This window comes from Poecile atricapillus, chromosome Z (genome assembly GCF_030490865.1).
Source record: "Poecile atricapillus isolate bPoeAtr1 chromosome Z, bPoeAtr1.hap1, whole genome shotgun sequence".
Classification (NCBI taxonomy): Eukaryota; Metazoa; Chordata; class Aves; order Passeriformes; family Paridae; genus Poecile; species Poecile atricapillus.
The window spans coordinates 63,853,243-63,865,387 of NC_081289.1; the positions used below are offsets into that span (position 1 = coordinate 63,853,243).

At 41.8% G+C, this 12,145-nt stretch overlaps 1 protein-coding gene across 1 annotated transcript; it reads left to right on the forward strand.

The window, feature by feature from the left end:
- Positions 1–5,214: 5,214 nt before the first annotated feature.
- Positions 5,215–7,738, forward strand: LOC131573909 (MANSC domain-containing protein 4-like). The gene is made up of 3 exons (XM_058828278.1): positions 5,215–5,443; positions 5,997–6,131; positions 7,065–7,738. The coding sequence occupies exons 1-3, from the start codon at positions 5,215–5,217 to the stop codon at positions 7,736–7,738; spliced, it is 1,038 nt and encodes a 345-aa protein (XP_058684261.1).
- Positions 7,739–12,145: the final 4,407 nt, after the last annotated feature.

Sequence of the window (12,145 nt, forward strand, 5' to 3'; positions counted from 1 at the left end):
GTGGCAAAAAGGCTGTCCCAAGAGTCTGTGTATGGTGGGCATTCTCTGTGGATCATGAGGAAGTCCAGGTACCAGGCAGCAGAGTGGAGGTGGAAGAGTGTAAATCCTTGCAATGGCCTTCAATCTGGTCCATTTTTTACACCACAGACCCAGTAAGGAATTTCCTTGAAACTCCCTCAGGTGAAATTAATGTTCTCTGACAAAATCTGAATGCGAGTGCTCTGCCTGCTGCTGTACCCCCTGTTATGGATGCTTGCTCTTCACATATGCATTGTGCATTCACAGCCAGGAATTTCTTGTGCAGCTGTGCCTGGAGGAGACTCAGCTGTGTGCTTTTAAAATAGCAGATATTTTTTAATCTGGTGCAGACAGGCAAAGCTGAATTTTAGTACATAATAACTAGGTAAGATGAATGGTAATCCACATAGAAGATTTCCGCTCAGTATCCAGCTCTGTAAAATTCAGCACAAGATTGAAACTCCATCCCCTTTGCCTAGTTCAATTTCTGCTGTAAATCAGCATGTGTTCATTAGTGTTTGCTAAACATTGTGTCTTTTGTCATAAAACTTGGCTCAAGTTAATCTGCCATGCCACTAGATACATATTTGTATAAATCTAACCTGGCTAAGACTTGTTTTGCTCTTTGCTTGAACACACAGATCCCAGCCTTGGTGCAGAGGTTTGGCCACAATTAGTCGGAAGCCAAGCTCCTAGAGAATCTCAGGGCCTGGCAACCCGTGGAAACAAGGGTTTAAAAAATGGTTTGCATGAAGCCCCAGAAAGTGAAACTGTAATATTTCACCTATTTTTACCATGTTGCTGGGATGGGACTGAAACCAGAATCTTTGGATCCAATTTTCCCTAACCTCGAAGGTCAGATTCATTAAAAATGTGATACATTGCTCCAAACCAAAACCTGACCACTAATAGCAGGTTTTTTTTCAAAACACTTCTCTCAAAAAATACTGTTTTGTTGGACTTTAGATGTTTTGCAAGTGTTTTTATTTCAAGGAAAATTTTAAAGGAGAAAGAAAGCAAGTGTATTATTTGAATAACGTCAAAGACTTGGTTTGATTTTTTTCCACATATTTACATTTCATTAATTCATGATTTGTTATATTAGTCTTTTATAACTTTTATACCTTTGTTGGGGGTTAGGTGTCCTTCTTTTAGTTCTGGCTTGCCCATGGAATTTTTACCCATTCGTTGCGGGGAAAACTCGACTGCTGATACTTGGTGGGTGCTTTGAGAACACAAAGAATTCGGCTGGGCCCACGGGGGGAAGGGGGCAGGAAAAGGGGAGGGTGGGGACAGTTTTTCAGGCTTCTTCAGCTTCAGAGAAGGACACTTTGGGTGCAAAGCTGTTGCTGTGGGGAGAAGGGAATTTCGCCATCACCCAGACAGAGCTGCTGCTTCTTCTTCTTCCCTCTTCGTTGGTGGCCTCGCACCCCCTGTCCTGCCTTCACGTGTGGCAGTGCCAGGCACCGCCGCGGAGCTGCAGATACACCTCATCCACCAGCCCAGGATCTCAGCTCATCCCTGATGTTCCAGCTGACTGTTCCTCAGAGCCCTGCAGGAGCACCGGGACTGACTGTCCAAGGGGGTTTGTGAAGCAAAGCCTCTCCTCCATCCCTTCCCATCTCAGCCGAGAAAGCTGTCATGGGGTCCCTGGTTCTGTTTTCTTGTTAATGCTGTAGTTATTGTTGTTCGTGTGCCTTGTTATACACACTAGTAAAGAACTGTTATTCCTATCCCCAGATCTCTGCCTGAGAGCCCCTTGATTTCAGAATTATTGTAATTCAGACGGAGGGGGTTTACATTTTTCATTCCAAGGGAGGCTCCTGCTCTCCCTAGCAGACACCTGTCTCCCAAAACCGAGACAACCTTAACAGAGTTACAGTGACATATTCTGAAATTATCAATATACTTGGCTTACTTAAAACTTTGACCTTACCACTACTATAATAAAGGGAAAATACTTGTGCATATCTCAGAAAAATTAGTTAAAGATTATTTTAACACAGGCCTGAAATTCAGTTTACTTATGTGGAGCACAACACAGGCAGAGAACTTAATTCTCATGTCACGTGGGATTATGCTGCACATTTCATTAAATTTATTACTGACATTTACAGGACTTGGGCAGGTTCATACCTCACCTGGGGAACTGCTTGGGTCTCACTTCTCAGCTTGTCACCTTCCAACTTCTCTGTCACACAATACATGGAGAAGAGAAGGACTCAGTGTAACCCATTGTTGCCTTTCAGTGCCTGAAGGCAGCCTACAGGAAAGATGGAGAGAGACTATTGATAAGGGATGTAGTGTAGGACAAGGGGGAATGGCTTCACACTAACAGAGGGCAGGGTTAGATGGGATATTAGGAAGAAGTTTTTCCCTGTGAGGGTGGTGAGGCCGTGGCACTTGTTTCCCAGAAAAGCTGTGGCTGCCCCATCTGTGAAAATGTCCAAGGCCAGGTTGGACAGGGCTTGGAGCAACCTGGGATAGTGGAAGGTGCTCCTGCCCATTGCAAGAGGGTGCAAATGGGTGAGCTTTGAGGTCCCTTCCAATCCAAACCATTCCACAATTCTACAACTAAATAGATCCTTCCTGGTCTTTACATATTCTGAGTGATAGAACCATATATTCCATAAAAGCTAAAAATAGTTCCAAAAATCAAGACAAGTCTGTTACTTCATATGGAAAAAGTGTCTGCTTTTGTTTCTGTTTGGCAAAAAAAGAGTTAAGGCCTGATGCTGAATCCTTTGTGCTGGGAAGCTCCTGGATTGTGCCATTCTCACTGCTAGCCCAGGTGGGAAACTTCGGGGACTGTTTCTGATTATAGGAAGGATCATGAAAAAGATAATTTTGTTCCAGAGTGGCCGGTCCGTTTATATCTCTTCTACTGAAAGGCCCACAAAAACATTCATATTCTCACAGGAAACAGGCCTCCCTGCCTTTTTGTTTTCCAGGAGGAAATGTGAGGAGTCAGATGAAAGGATTTCCTAAATAGCATGAAGTGCTGGTTTGGTACTGGCCACAGACTCCCCTGTTATCAATGACAGCCTCTTGGTCCCTCTTTGCAGAGCACATGGAAAATCAGCTGCTGGTTTGCAGGTAAGACCTAGGGATTTCCTTCTTGCAAAATGTCTGTGAATTAAAATTTCAGCACTAATTTACATTTCCCATTGAAAAGTCGAAGTGAAATTAAGGGGAAGCTGGCAGAAGATGGTGAAATGTAATAGAAGTTTTCTATTTTTAAAGGAAATTGCCTAAAGCAGCCATTTATCTTCTTGTTTAAATCACTTTATCTTTCATTAAAAAGAAAGCTTCCCTGCAGCTATTTCTGCCCTTAAAATTTAGTCAGGAAGAGAGGAAGAGGAAAGAATACTTTTAATCTCCTTGTTAAATGCTTCCTCAAGTTATTCAGAGTCTTCCAGGTTTCTCTTCTTGGAGATACAGGAAGAGTAGGAGTGAGGAAAGCAATCAGAAATCAACATTTTTGCATGCAAATCTTACAGAACAAAACAGAACCTAAATTCATACTAAATATAGGACATAATACCAAAATACAGGCATATCTTTCAAACTTTTGAGTGTGTTCCAAATCAAGTGATACCTTGGGATATTTGGAAAGCTGAAACAAACATTTTTAAAAATACACTGTAAATAGTGCTTGTGGCAATGGTAGATAAATGTTTAAAAGCTTCCCTGTGCAGTCCACTGAGTGCAAGGTATCAGGTATTTAAAAATGTATTTAAGGTTTTAAGTGCTGGTTTTTACAGAGGTGAAAATATTAAGCTACCAAAACTAAATAAAACAACCCAAGTGCCAAGAGCTGCTTTTCAGGATAGAGGCTTGAAGGATACCCACTATACCCTCTTTCTAACAGTTTAATTCTCATATTCCCCACAACAGATTTATTTTGAATCCTCCTAATTTTAGTTCCAATTAATAAAATACTGCCTTGGCTTTGCTGTTGGATCAACACGGGTTAACCTGCTCTGGGCTTTTTTATTTTCCAGTGAACTGTGTAAGGAACAAAGTATTACACCTGTCAGTTCATTTCCAAACTGGTGGCCTAGTTCTTCAAAAATAAACATAATCTGTAAAGACTAAAGAATTAAAACTCTCCCCACTCCATGTAACTGCTCTATACTTCACGTGGAAAGGAGGAAAATCCTTGATTCTAATCTTAAAGGGTAAAAACACAGTGTAAAATATTCTTATATATTGAACTCCCAATTTTTATTGCAGACCATACTTCTACCTGACTCTCTCAACCTCACTATACAGCCTAGTGGGTTTAAATAAACTTGTGTATTGTAATATTTTAAGGTTTTTCTATGTGAAAAGTGTAATGTGGGAAGCGGGGATCAGACTTGGTCTTAATTGATTAAGAAACAAAATGTGGGAGTTTCAGATTTCCGACCAGGTGCTTCAAAATCATCTCCCTGTATGTCAGCTGTGTTTTCTTTCTGACGGGCCTTTTCCTAGCAGAAAACCTTGTATGGACTGCTCAATATTCTTAAACTTATTAAGGGGAGGACGCACTCACAGCTTGAATGGGGGTTCCAGCCCTCTAGTCATAGAGTCCATCTGGTTCTAGATCTTTGCAAATAAAATTGTATTATTCTTGCAATCGAAACAGTGTAGGAAGGGGAACAGATCTACACCTCCACATCTGGCTGGAGGTTCATTTGTTAGCAAAGAAGGCAAATTTCTGCAGTGTCCAGATAAAGTTCAGATCCTAGACAGAACTATTTCTCTGTGCTGAGTGTAACAGTGTTCCTGAACAAAGTGAGGTGGAACAATGTGCTGAGCTTGCTATTAGTCACCAAATCTCAAGGTTGCCTGCGTGGTTTGGTCTGAGGACAAGAGAGAGAGGAGACTACAGAAACAAGTTCTCTGAATGACTAAAAACAACCTGTCCCTTTTGTGTTTCAAAACCCATCTCCAAACAATTAAGTTAGAGAACAGCAATAATAATAATAATCTCTCTTACAGTCTTCTGTAACTCATTAAATGTCTGCTTTCTTCCAGCAGCTGCCTAAACAGCACTATGGGCACTGTTTGGAGGAGACCCTGCCCTGGCTCACGCCTCTGGCAGACCTGGCAGCATCCTCAGCCATCCAAGGATGGTCTCTGCAGTGTTGGTGCAACCTTCCATGCACCCCTGGAGCAGCGGGGGGCTCCCTGAGGCCCTGACACATGGTCATGGCTCTGCTGGTGGCAGTGGCACAAATGCTGCTGCTTCTGGGTCTGGCTGGGGAGTCCCAGTGCTTCTGCTCACCCACTGCCTTCTACAAGAATTGCTGGATCCGGCGCTTCCCAGGCCTCCTTGTGGACCTGCAGGAATCCCAGAGGAGGGGAGCCCAGCTGCTGAAGGGTTATGCAGAAATCTCCCCACAACAGTGCAGCAGAACCTGCTGCCTTCTGAGGAACGGTGAGTACTTGTTGGCAAGATCGTGGCACACATTAAACGCCCCATTTTGGGTAATGTTTATATAAACAGTCCTTCACTTGAAGAAGAAATAGAGGGGGTGGAAGCAGGATCTATAAATTTTTTTGAGGCAGGAAAGCAGAGGCACATTGTAACTGTTGTCCTGTAGAAAGGAAACTGATAATCTATATTTGGTAACTTGAAATCTCCTTTTTAAAATTGTATATAGTCAAACAAAATTTGTTACTATCTTAACTAAAACTGAGACATTAGAGGGCATGTCAAAGGGCTTTAAATCAGTTATTATTTAATGAGATAGGGAAGTAGAACTCATATGGCTGTTCTAGTCCAGATGTAAAATAAAAATCTCTTTTGACTGTATTCTCAATTAGTTTATAGATTATATAGTTATAAAGAGAGAACCACAGGATCTGGTCTCTCTTCCCACAGGATCTGGGCAAATATAATGAACTTCTGATGTTAAATAACATCATGACATGCAAAATGCAATGGTCATTGTGCTGAGAAGCTCAGCTTTGTTCTTTATGGGTTCCAGTCTCTTGCAATCTAGCAGTGTTCTACCATGGAGCCATTCATGAGAACAGGAACTGCCTGCACATGTCTTGCCCAGCTTTGGAAAGCTGCATTCTAAGGGCTGGAGTTGATGTCATTTTGTACAACATTACAACAGGTAATTAAGCATTTCGTTTATAATGGCTGAAAACAGAGCAGTTTTAGGAAGTTTTAAAATGATACCAGGTGAGCTGCTGTGCTAAATGACCTCCTGAAGTAACACACAACCCTAAAAAATTGGAGACTTAATTCCTTTTTCATTAATATACCTACTTCTGAAAATACTTCCCCCCTTTTTTCCACTCAATGAGAAAGCTTGAAGATACACCCAACTCTCAAGATTCATGCTCTGAGTACCTCATCAATACTGTGCTTGGCCAAAATACTCTCCCACCTCTGAGAGACTTGAGAGGAGGGTGCCACTGCTCCATGCCCCCAGACCCATGCAGTAACAAGATTGAGCATTTATTTTCATTAGGCACATACACCATGAGCACACAGGTTACAGAGCCAAACACATAGATTGAACACACCAACATAGGGAGCACCAAAAGCCTCATCCTGCTTTTGTGTTAGTGAAAATATATAAATATGTGTATATATACACACACATATATACGATGCAAAGTCCCCAGCAGCCGGGCTGAGGTGTTCTCAGTCTTCCCAGTCTCGACCTCAGGGTGCCCAGTCTGGACCCCAGTCTCAACAGTTGCTGGGATGTTTGAGCCCCTAGGGTGCAGCTTCCCTCCAGTTGCTGCTGCAGACTGTCACACACACATAGCTTTCCTGGATTTCCCTACCCTCAATGGCCTAGATACCACCCTTTCCTCACCTTCGGTTCCTTCCCTAAGCATCCCATAGTAAGTCGTGTGCAATCCCAAAATGCACATCCCTTGCAGCCCATAAGATATCCCATAACCCAAGGCAGTGACATGTCCAATCCAAAAGGGCATTATCTGGGCTCCCTGCCCTGCCTTTGTCTCCATGGATCCTTTTTGTGGGCATGCAGACAAGCTTTTATCAATAAACTAACATTATCCTCATTTAATAGGGATTGATCCAGATCTTCTCATTTTTGAGAAACTGAAATACCAAGAGCCAAACGCTCACTCCTCAGCGAGTACATCTGAGAGGCAGCAGAGCACAAAGACCCCTGAGTGGGGAAGATGCCAACATCACAATGTCACCACCTCAGGTTCTCCTCTGCTCCGAGCTCCACCTGCTGCCACGAGCCATGGCTTACCAGGAAACACTCACACCCCCACCTGGAGTCTGAAATCGCGGAGGACTGAAGGTACTGCCTATTCCAGGGCAGAAACTTCCCCGGTAGACATTGCTATTGCTAGGAGAACAAGCAGCAGGTCGGTCACCACCTCAGACAAGACTGCACACTCGGCTTTGAGCCCCAAGCCTGCCAAGGTGTTATCCCATGCACCCACCCCTCCTCACCTGAACAGCAGCAAGCAACACCTCAATGAAACCAAAGGCTACAGTGGGAGGAATTCCACGTCGGGTGATGAGGCAGCTGCCTGGGAAGCTGCAGCTTTGGGGGTCTGGCTGATTCCTGTTGTCCTTTGCTCTTCTCTCCTCTGCCTGTGCTGTTGCACTGTTGCCCTCACAGCCGAGCGCTGCAGCTACAGGAGGGGTCACTATAAACCTGTAAGGACACGAACAACAATGTCCAGACAGCTCATAAAATATGCTCCTGTCAGAGGTAACCTGTGAAACACCATCCTCGCTCTGGAACAAACAGGATTTTAAAAATGCAGTCCATACACCAGCTTACTTCTCTCACAGAGAATAACAGGTGATAACAGTTCAGAATATTTGGTTATGATTTAATTCTCAGCAGATGAAGCACAACTCCCTGTCTCTTTAGGCAGGAAGCACCCACTCCCAGCTCCCACTGTTTGAAGCCTTTTGGTTCATAATCTGATGCAGATTAATGCTTGACAAACACCGTAACACTTCCGCTCAGGTTCACTGCAGCTACAGCATTGGCATGTCTGTGTGACAGAGAATTATTTAGCGGGGTGAGAAATCCTGCTATAGTTATCTTTGTGCTTGTGTATTTGCTACCAAATGAATAAACATCCCATGTAATGCAGGAGTACACAAGTGACTTACAAAATGGTCTTTTTGTTTGAAATGGTCAAAATGATTATGTTTTCTCCCAAAGAAAGACTAAACCTAAACTGAGAGAAGCACCTGGTAAAGAATTAGGTCTGTACCTTCTGATGCCTTTCTTCAAGCTGAATACAGCCATTAAAATTCTGCTTGTGCTCACTTTATAGTCTTGAGTGCTGCCAAGAAGGCAATCCAAACTTCAAGATGTTGCAGCACTACATTCCAAAAATAGTTTCTCCAGAAAATTTGGGAATATACTAAAACTATTATTGCTCCATAATTGCATGTAGTTTTTTAGGATACAGAATTCACATACAGGTATCTTAATCTAATTTATATTAGAAGAATTATCTTCTCTTGACCTAAACATTACCCCATAGTTTCAGCTGGATAATGTGCTTCAATTTTTTTAGCCTAGGGTTTTGCCAAGCATTGCTGAATATTTTATCTTCAATCACAGAGGTATACACAGTTCATGTTCGAATTAGTTGTTTCATATTAGGGATTTTTATTGGAATACAAATTTATTTTTTATTTTTGAAGACAGGAGAGCGCTTAAAGCCTTCTTCTCCCTATTTCACAAAGATTTGCAGTTTGAGGCAGCAATATGGTAACACAATGCCCCTCACTTGTTAATTTATAATGCTACAAGGAATGCATTATTTATTTAAGTCATGATTAAATAATGCATCAGGGATAGGGGAAGATGCTTAAATCCATAACATATATTTATGGTCTGTTGCTGAACTTGCAGCCACAAAAGCCTGTCTAGGGAACTCAGTTCTTACAGTATCAGTGTGGAAACAAACTGTGAATGTTGGCCATCACCTTTCTCCTCTGTACTATTAAGATATTACTGTTCTCAGATAAATATTACAGAATTCAGCTGAAAACTGACAGGTTCTATCATATTGTAATCCCTTCCTTACCTGAGACTTGCATTAACTTCATGTCCCCAAGTCCTTAAGTGTCCATTCTTCCAGTTCAGGCTGAGCTGTGCCCTGAGCTCCCCATAGAGCATCTGCTGACAGCAAAATCAGAAGTGCTTTCAGCTCATTTGTGCTATCAGTGACCATCCAGAGCAGCTTGCATCAAGGAAAAAAAAGAAGAAAACCCCATCTTATGGGGTGGATACAGCTGTAAGATTTTTTTAAATAGAGCAAGTCATAGGTAGTTAACCACTTGCTTTCAAAAAGGAGGGTTTTCACCTCCCTTCACTTTCAGAAAAATAACTCCTTGCCTGCAGTAAGCCACAGTCATTCCTGGTTCCTTGTCTTTTTCATCTCCAGATTAGTGACCACAGAGTGCACATCAGAGCACCTTGATGCTCTGTTGAGTCTTACTCTCAATATGATGTTCTGGAGAAGAACCATATAATGCAACTGGAACCTCCGTTCTCATCAGAAAAAGATACAGGAGACAAAGTGAACATTTCTATCTGTTCCATGAGCAAATGCTTCTGGGACAGCAGGGAATGATTAAAGATTATGTTCTGAAGAGATTTCTTGGTTTGTTGACAGAGAGAGGGCAAAAAAACTGGCACAAAAAGGATTATATGAGACACAATAGCAGAGCTATTTTATTACAGACTAAGAGAGTCACAAGAAAATAAATACATTTTAGGTATGAGGAAAAGCAAGAAATGGGTAACAAGATGATTTGTCCAAACAGCACATCTCTTTTTAGGTAACTGTCCCTTTATCCCTTCCTTGTGCTTGTAGAAACCTTATTCCTAAAAACATAGGGGAAAAAAAATGTTGACTCTTTGGAATATTTATATGTGGGATGAAAGGAAAGTTCCCAAAGGTGTGCACAGAGGGATGCATGCCTCAGTAATTTAAATTTTAATGTACATGACAAATTAATAAGTAACCAGTGCTAAAGATGAATTTATTGTGCTGCAGAGCTGCTTTAACCTGTAATTTTCTTAATCTCTAACTTGTCGGTTTTTAAACTTCAGCACAGCATTCCAGAGAGATGGAAGATGCAAAAGTATTGTATAGTAAAATAGACATGTGTAGTTTACTTCTTAAAAATATGTGCTGTATTTTACATCCTTGAGGTTGGGAAGACTCCTACAGAGGTAAAGATCCCAGTGTTCCAGGTATTCTGCAGTCACACTATCAAATACTAACAGTTTAGAGGGAGAAGCAGAAAAGCAGAGAGGAACATCCAAGAGCTCAAAATAGCATCCAAGCTGCCTTTTGTCCTGCCCACTGCATTACACAAGTTCTGTACTGCAACATAGAAACCATCAGTAAAAACCACAAGTATAAGCTTGAGTTTTATCCCAACATTGTCCAGTAGGTATCATCTGTTTTTGGGAGAGACACTTTGTGCTCAAGAGAGAGTCACCTTAAATCCTGCCTGTATTACCTGAAGCATTTATAGTATGTACGTAAGTTAGGCTTGAACAATTCAGAATGAGCTGGTAAAGCCTGTGCATTTTAGGTTTTCCATCAATTAGCTGTGGAGCTAATGAAAAAATCAAATTACCCTTGCTGTGCTGTTCTTTCTACCAGACATTATTATTGGTAAGGTCAAAATGTTGTTTCAGCTGTGGTTTCCAGAGTTCTGCTTTTGTCCATTCTGTGAAAAGCAAAGGAAAACTGGGATGTCCTCTGCTGCAGAGAATTTTCTCAGGTGCTCACATGTCCTGAGTACAGAAGGACAGCTCCGTGGAGAAAAGCAAACTTACAGGGTTTGGGGTTTCTTAAGACATTTCAGGGCCTTGCTCCTGCTAGCCTTGTATACAGCACTGGCTCCCCAGGTGGCTCCTAGGGCAGCCCTTTGTCAGCAGGCACTGACAAAGCTAATTAAGAAAACAGAATTCTCCTGTGCCCATACTAGAACCAAACTGCCTCTGGAACAGAGCCAGGCACAGCTCCAGGCACCAGCCGTACCATTCTCTCCAGTCAAACTGCACTTACTTCCTCAGTCGTTTCGGTTTCATGGCTGTTCAGAGAAGATTTAGAATTACACAGATGTTCCCATTTCAAATGGGAATTTTAAACACTATACTCATTGTCCCTGGATAAAGAAGCAGCCTGACAACAGCTGAAACTTTCCCCATATTAAGCTTCTGCTAAAACTTTACATTAATACACATCCAAAAGGAAGGACTACTAAAGAACCAAGTCAGTCGGTGCAAAATTTGGATTACAGGACAAACATTTTCAGTCTTAGCTACAGCTCTGGCAAATTCTCGTAGGAATTAAAATGCTGCACTAAACTCGGTCTCTCACCATATGAAAACAACCTTGACCTAAGAAGAATCCTTCCTAAACTGACAGTGTTTTGGCAGTGGGAACAGATCCACTCCTTGACTGTATGTACACACAGAGCACAGAGTGAGAAATTCTAGCAGAGAGTGAGTTCAGCACACAGAATGCTGCAGGAATCAATTCCCCTCAGCTTTCAATGTTCTTATTCTTACACTGCTTATTTTCAACGAGCTGCTGGCAGGATCACATGGTCAGCTCTTTTATAGGTATGTAGAATCCTTAACTGCCTCTGCCCCTTCTAGAGAATGACTCTCTTGAAGTTGAAATCTTAGTAAGCCAGGAAGGTACAATAAAAGCAAGAATTATTTATGTTCTTTCAAGGTTTGGTACGGGTTTTTTTTTTCTTACTTGTGAGAAGGCAATAAAATTGTGATTCCAGTGTTTTAAATCAATTTCTTTCAATTACAAATTACCTAATATATGATAAACATAGATATAATTCTTTCTCTGTGCTACACAGGATGCTAAGAACTTTTTTCTTTCCTTGAAAAGCCTGGGTACCTTCAAGAGAGAAGTCAGCAGGTAACAGCAGTCAGAGGGTAAAAAGGCTCAGTCCACTCCTATTTAGTTACAAACCCATCTCACCAACTCTCATCCTTCTTCCTGTCCCAGGTACTCTGAGATCTTCTCAACAATTGCTGGTTCACCTTCCCATTACCATCTCATTTTCCACCTTATTTTACTCCATTATATTAGAGACAGGTGCTTTTACACAGGTTAT

What these genes read in the sequence shown, in the direction of transcription:
- LOC131573909 (XM_058828278.1), top strand. Translation starts at nt 5,215, where the DNA reads ATGGCTCTGCTGGTGGCAGTGGCACAAATGCTGCTGCTTCTGGGTCTG. An exon ending in CTGCTGCCTTCTGAGGAACG is followed by an intron (nt 5,444 to 5,996) that starts GTGAGTACTTGT and finishes TATGGGTTCCAG; the next exon opens with TCTCTTGCAATCTAGCAGTG. An exon ending in TTTGTACAACATTACAACAG is followed by an intron (nt 6,132 to 7,064) that starts GTAATTAAGCAT and finishes CTCATTTAATAG; the next exon opens with GGATTGATCCAGATCTTCTC.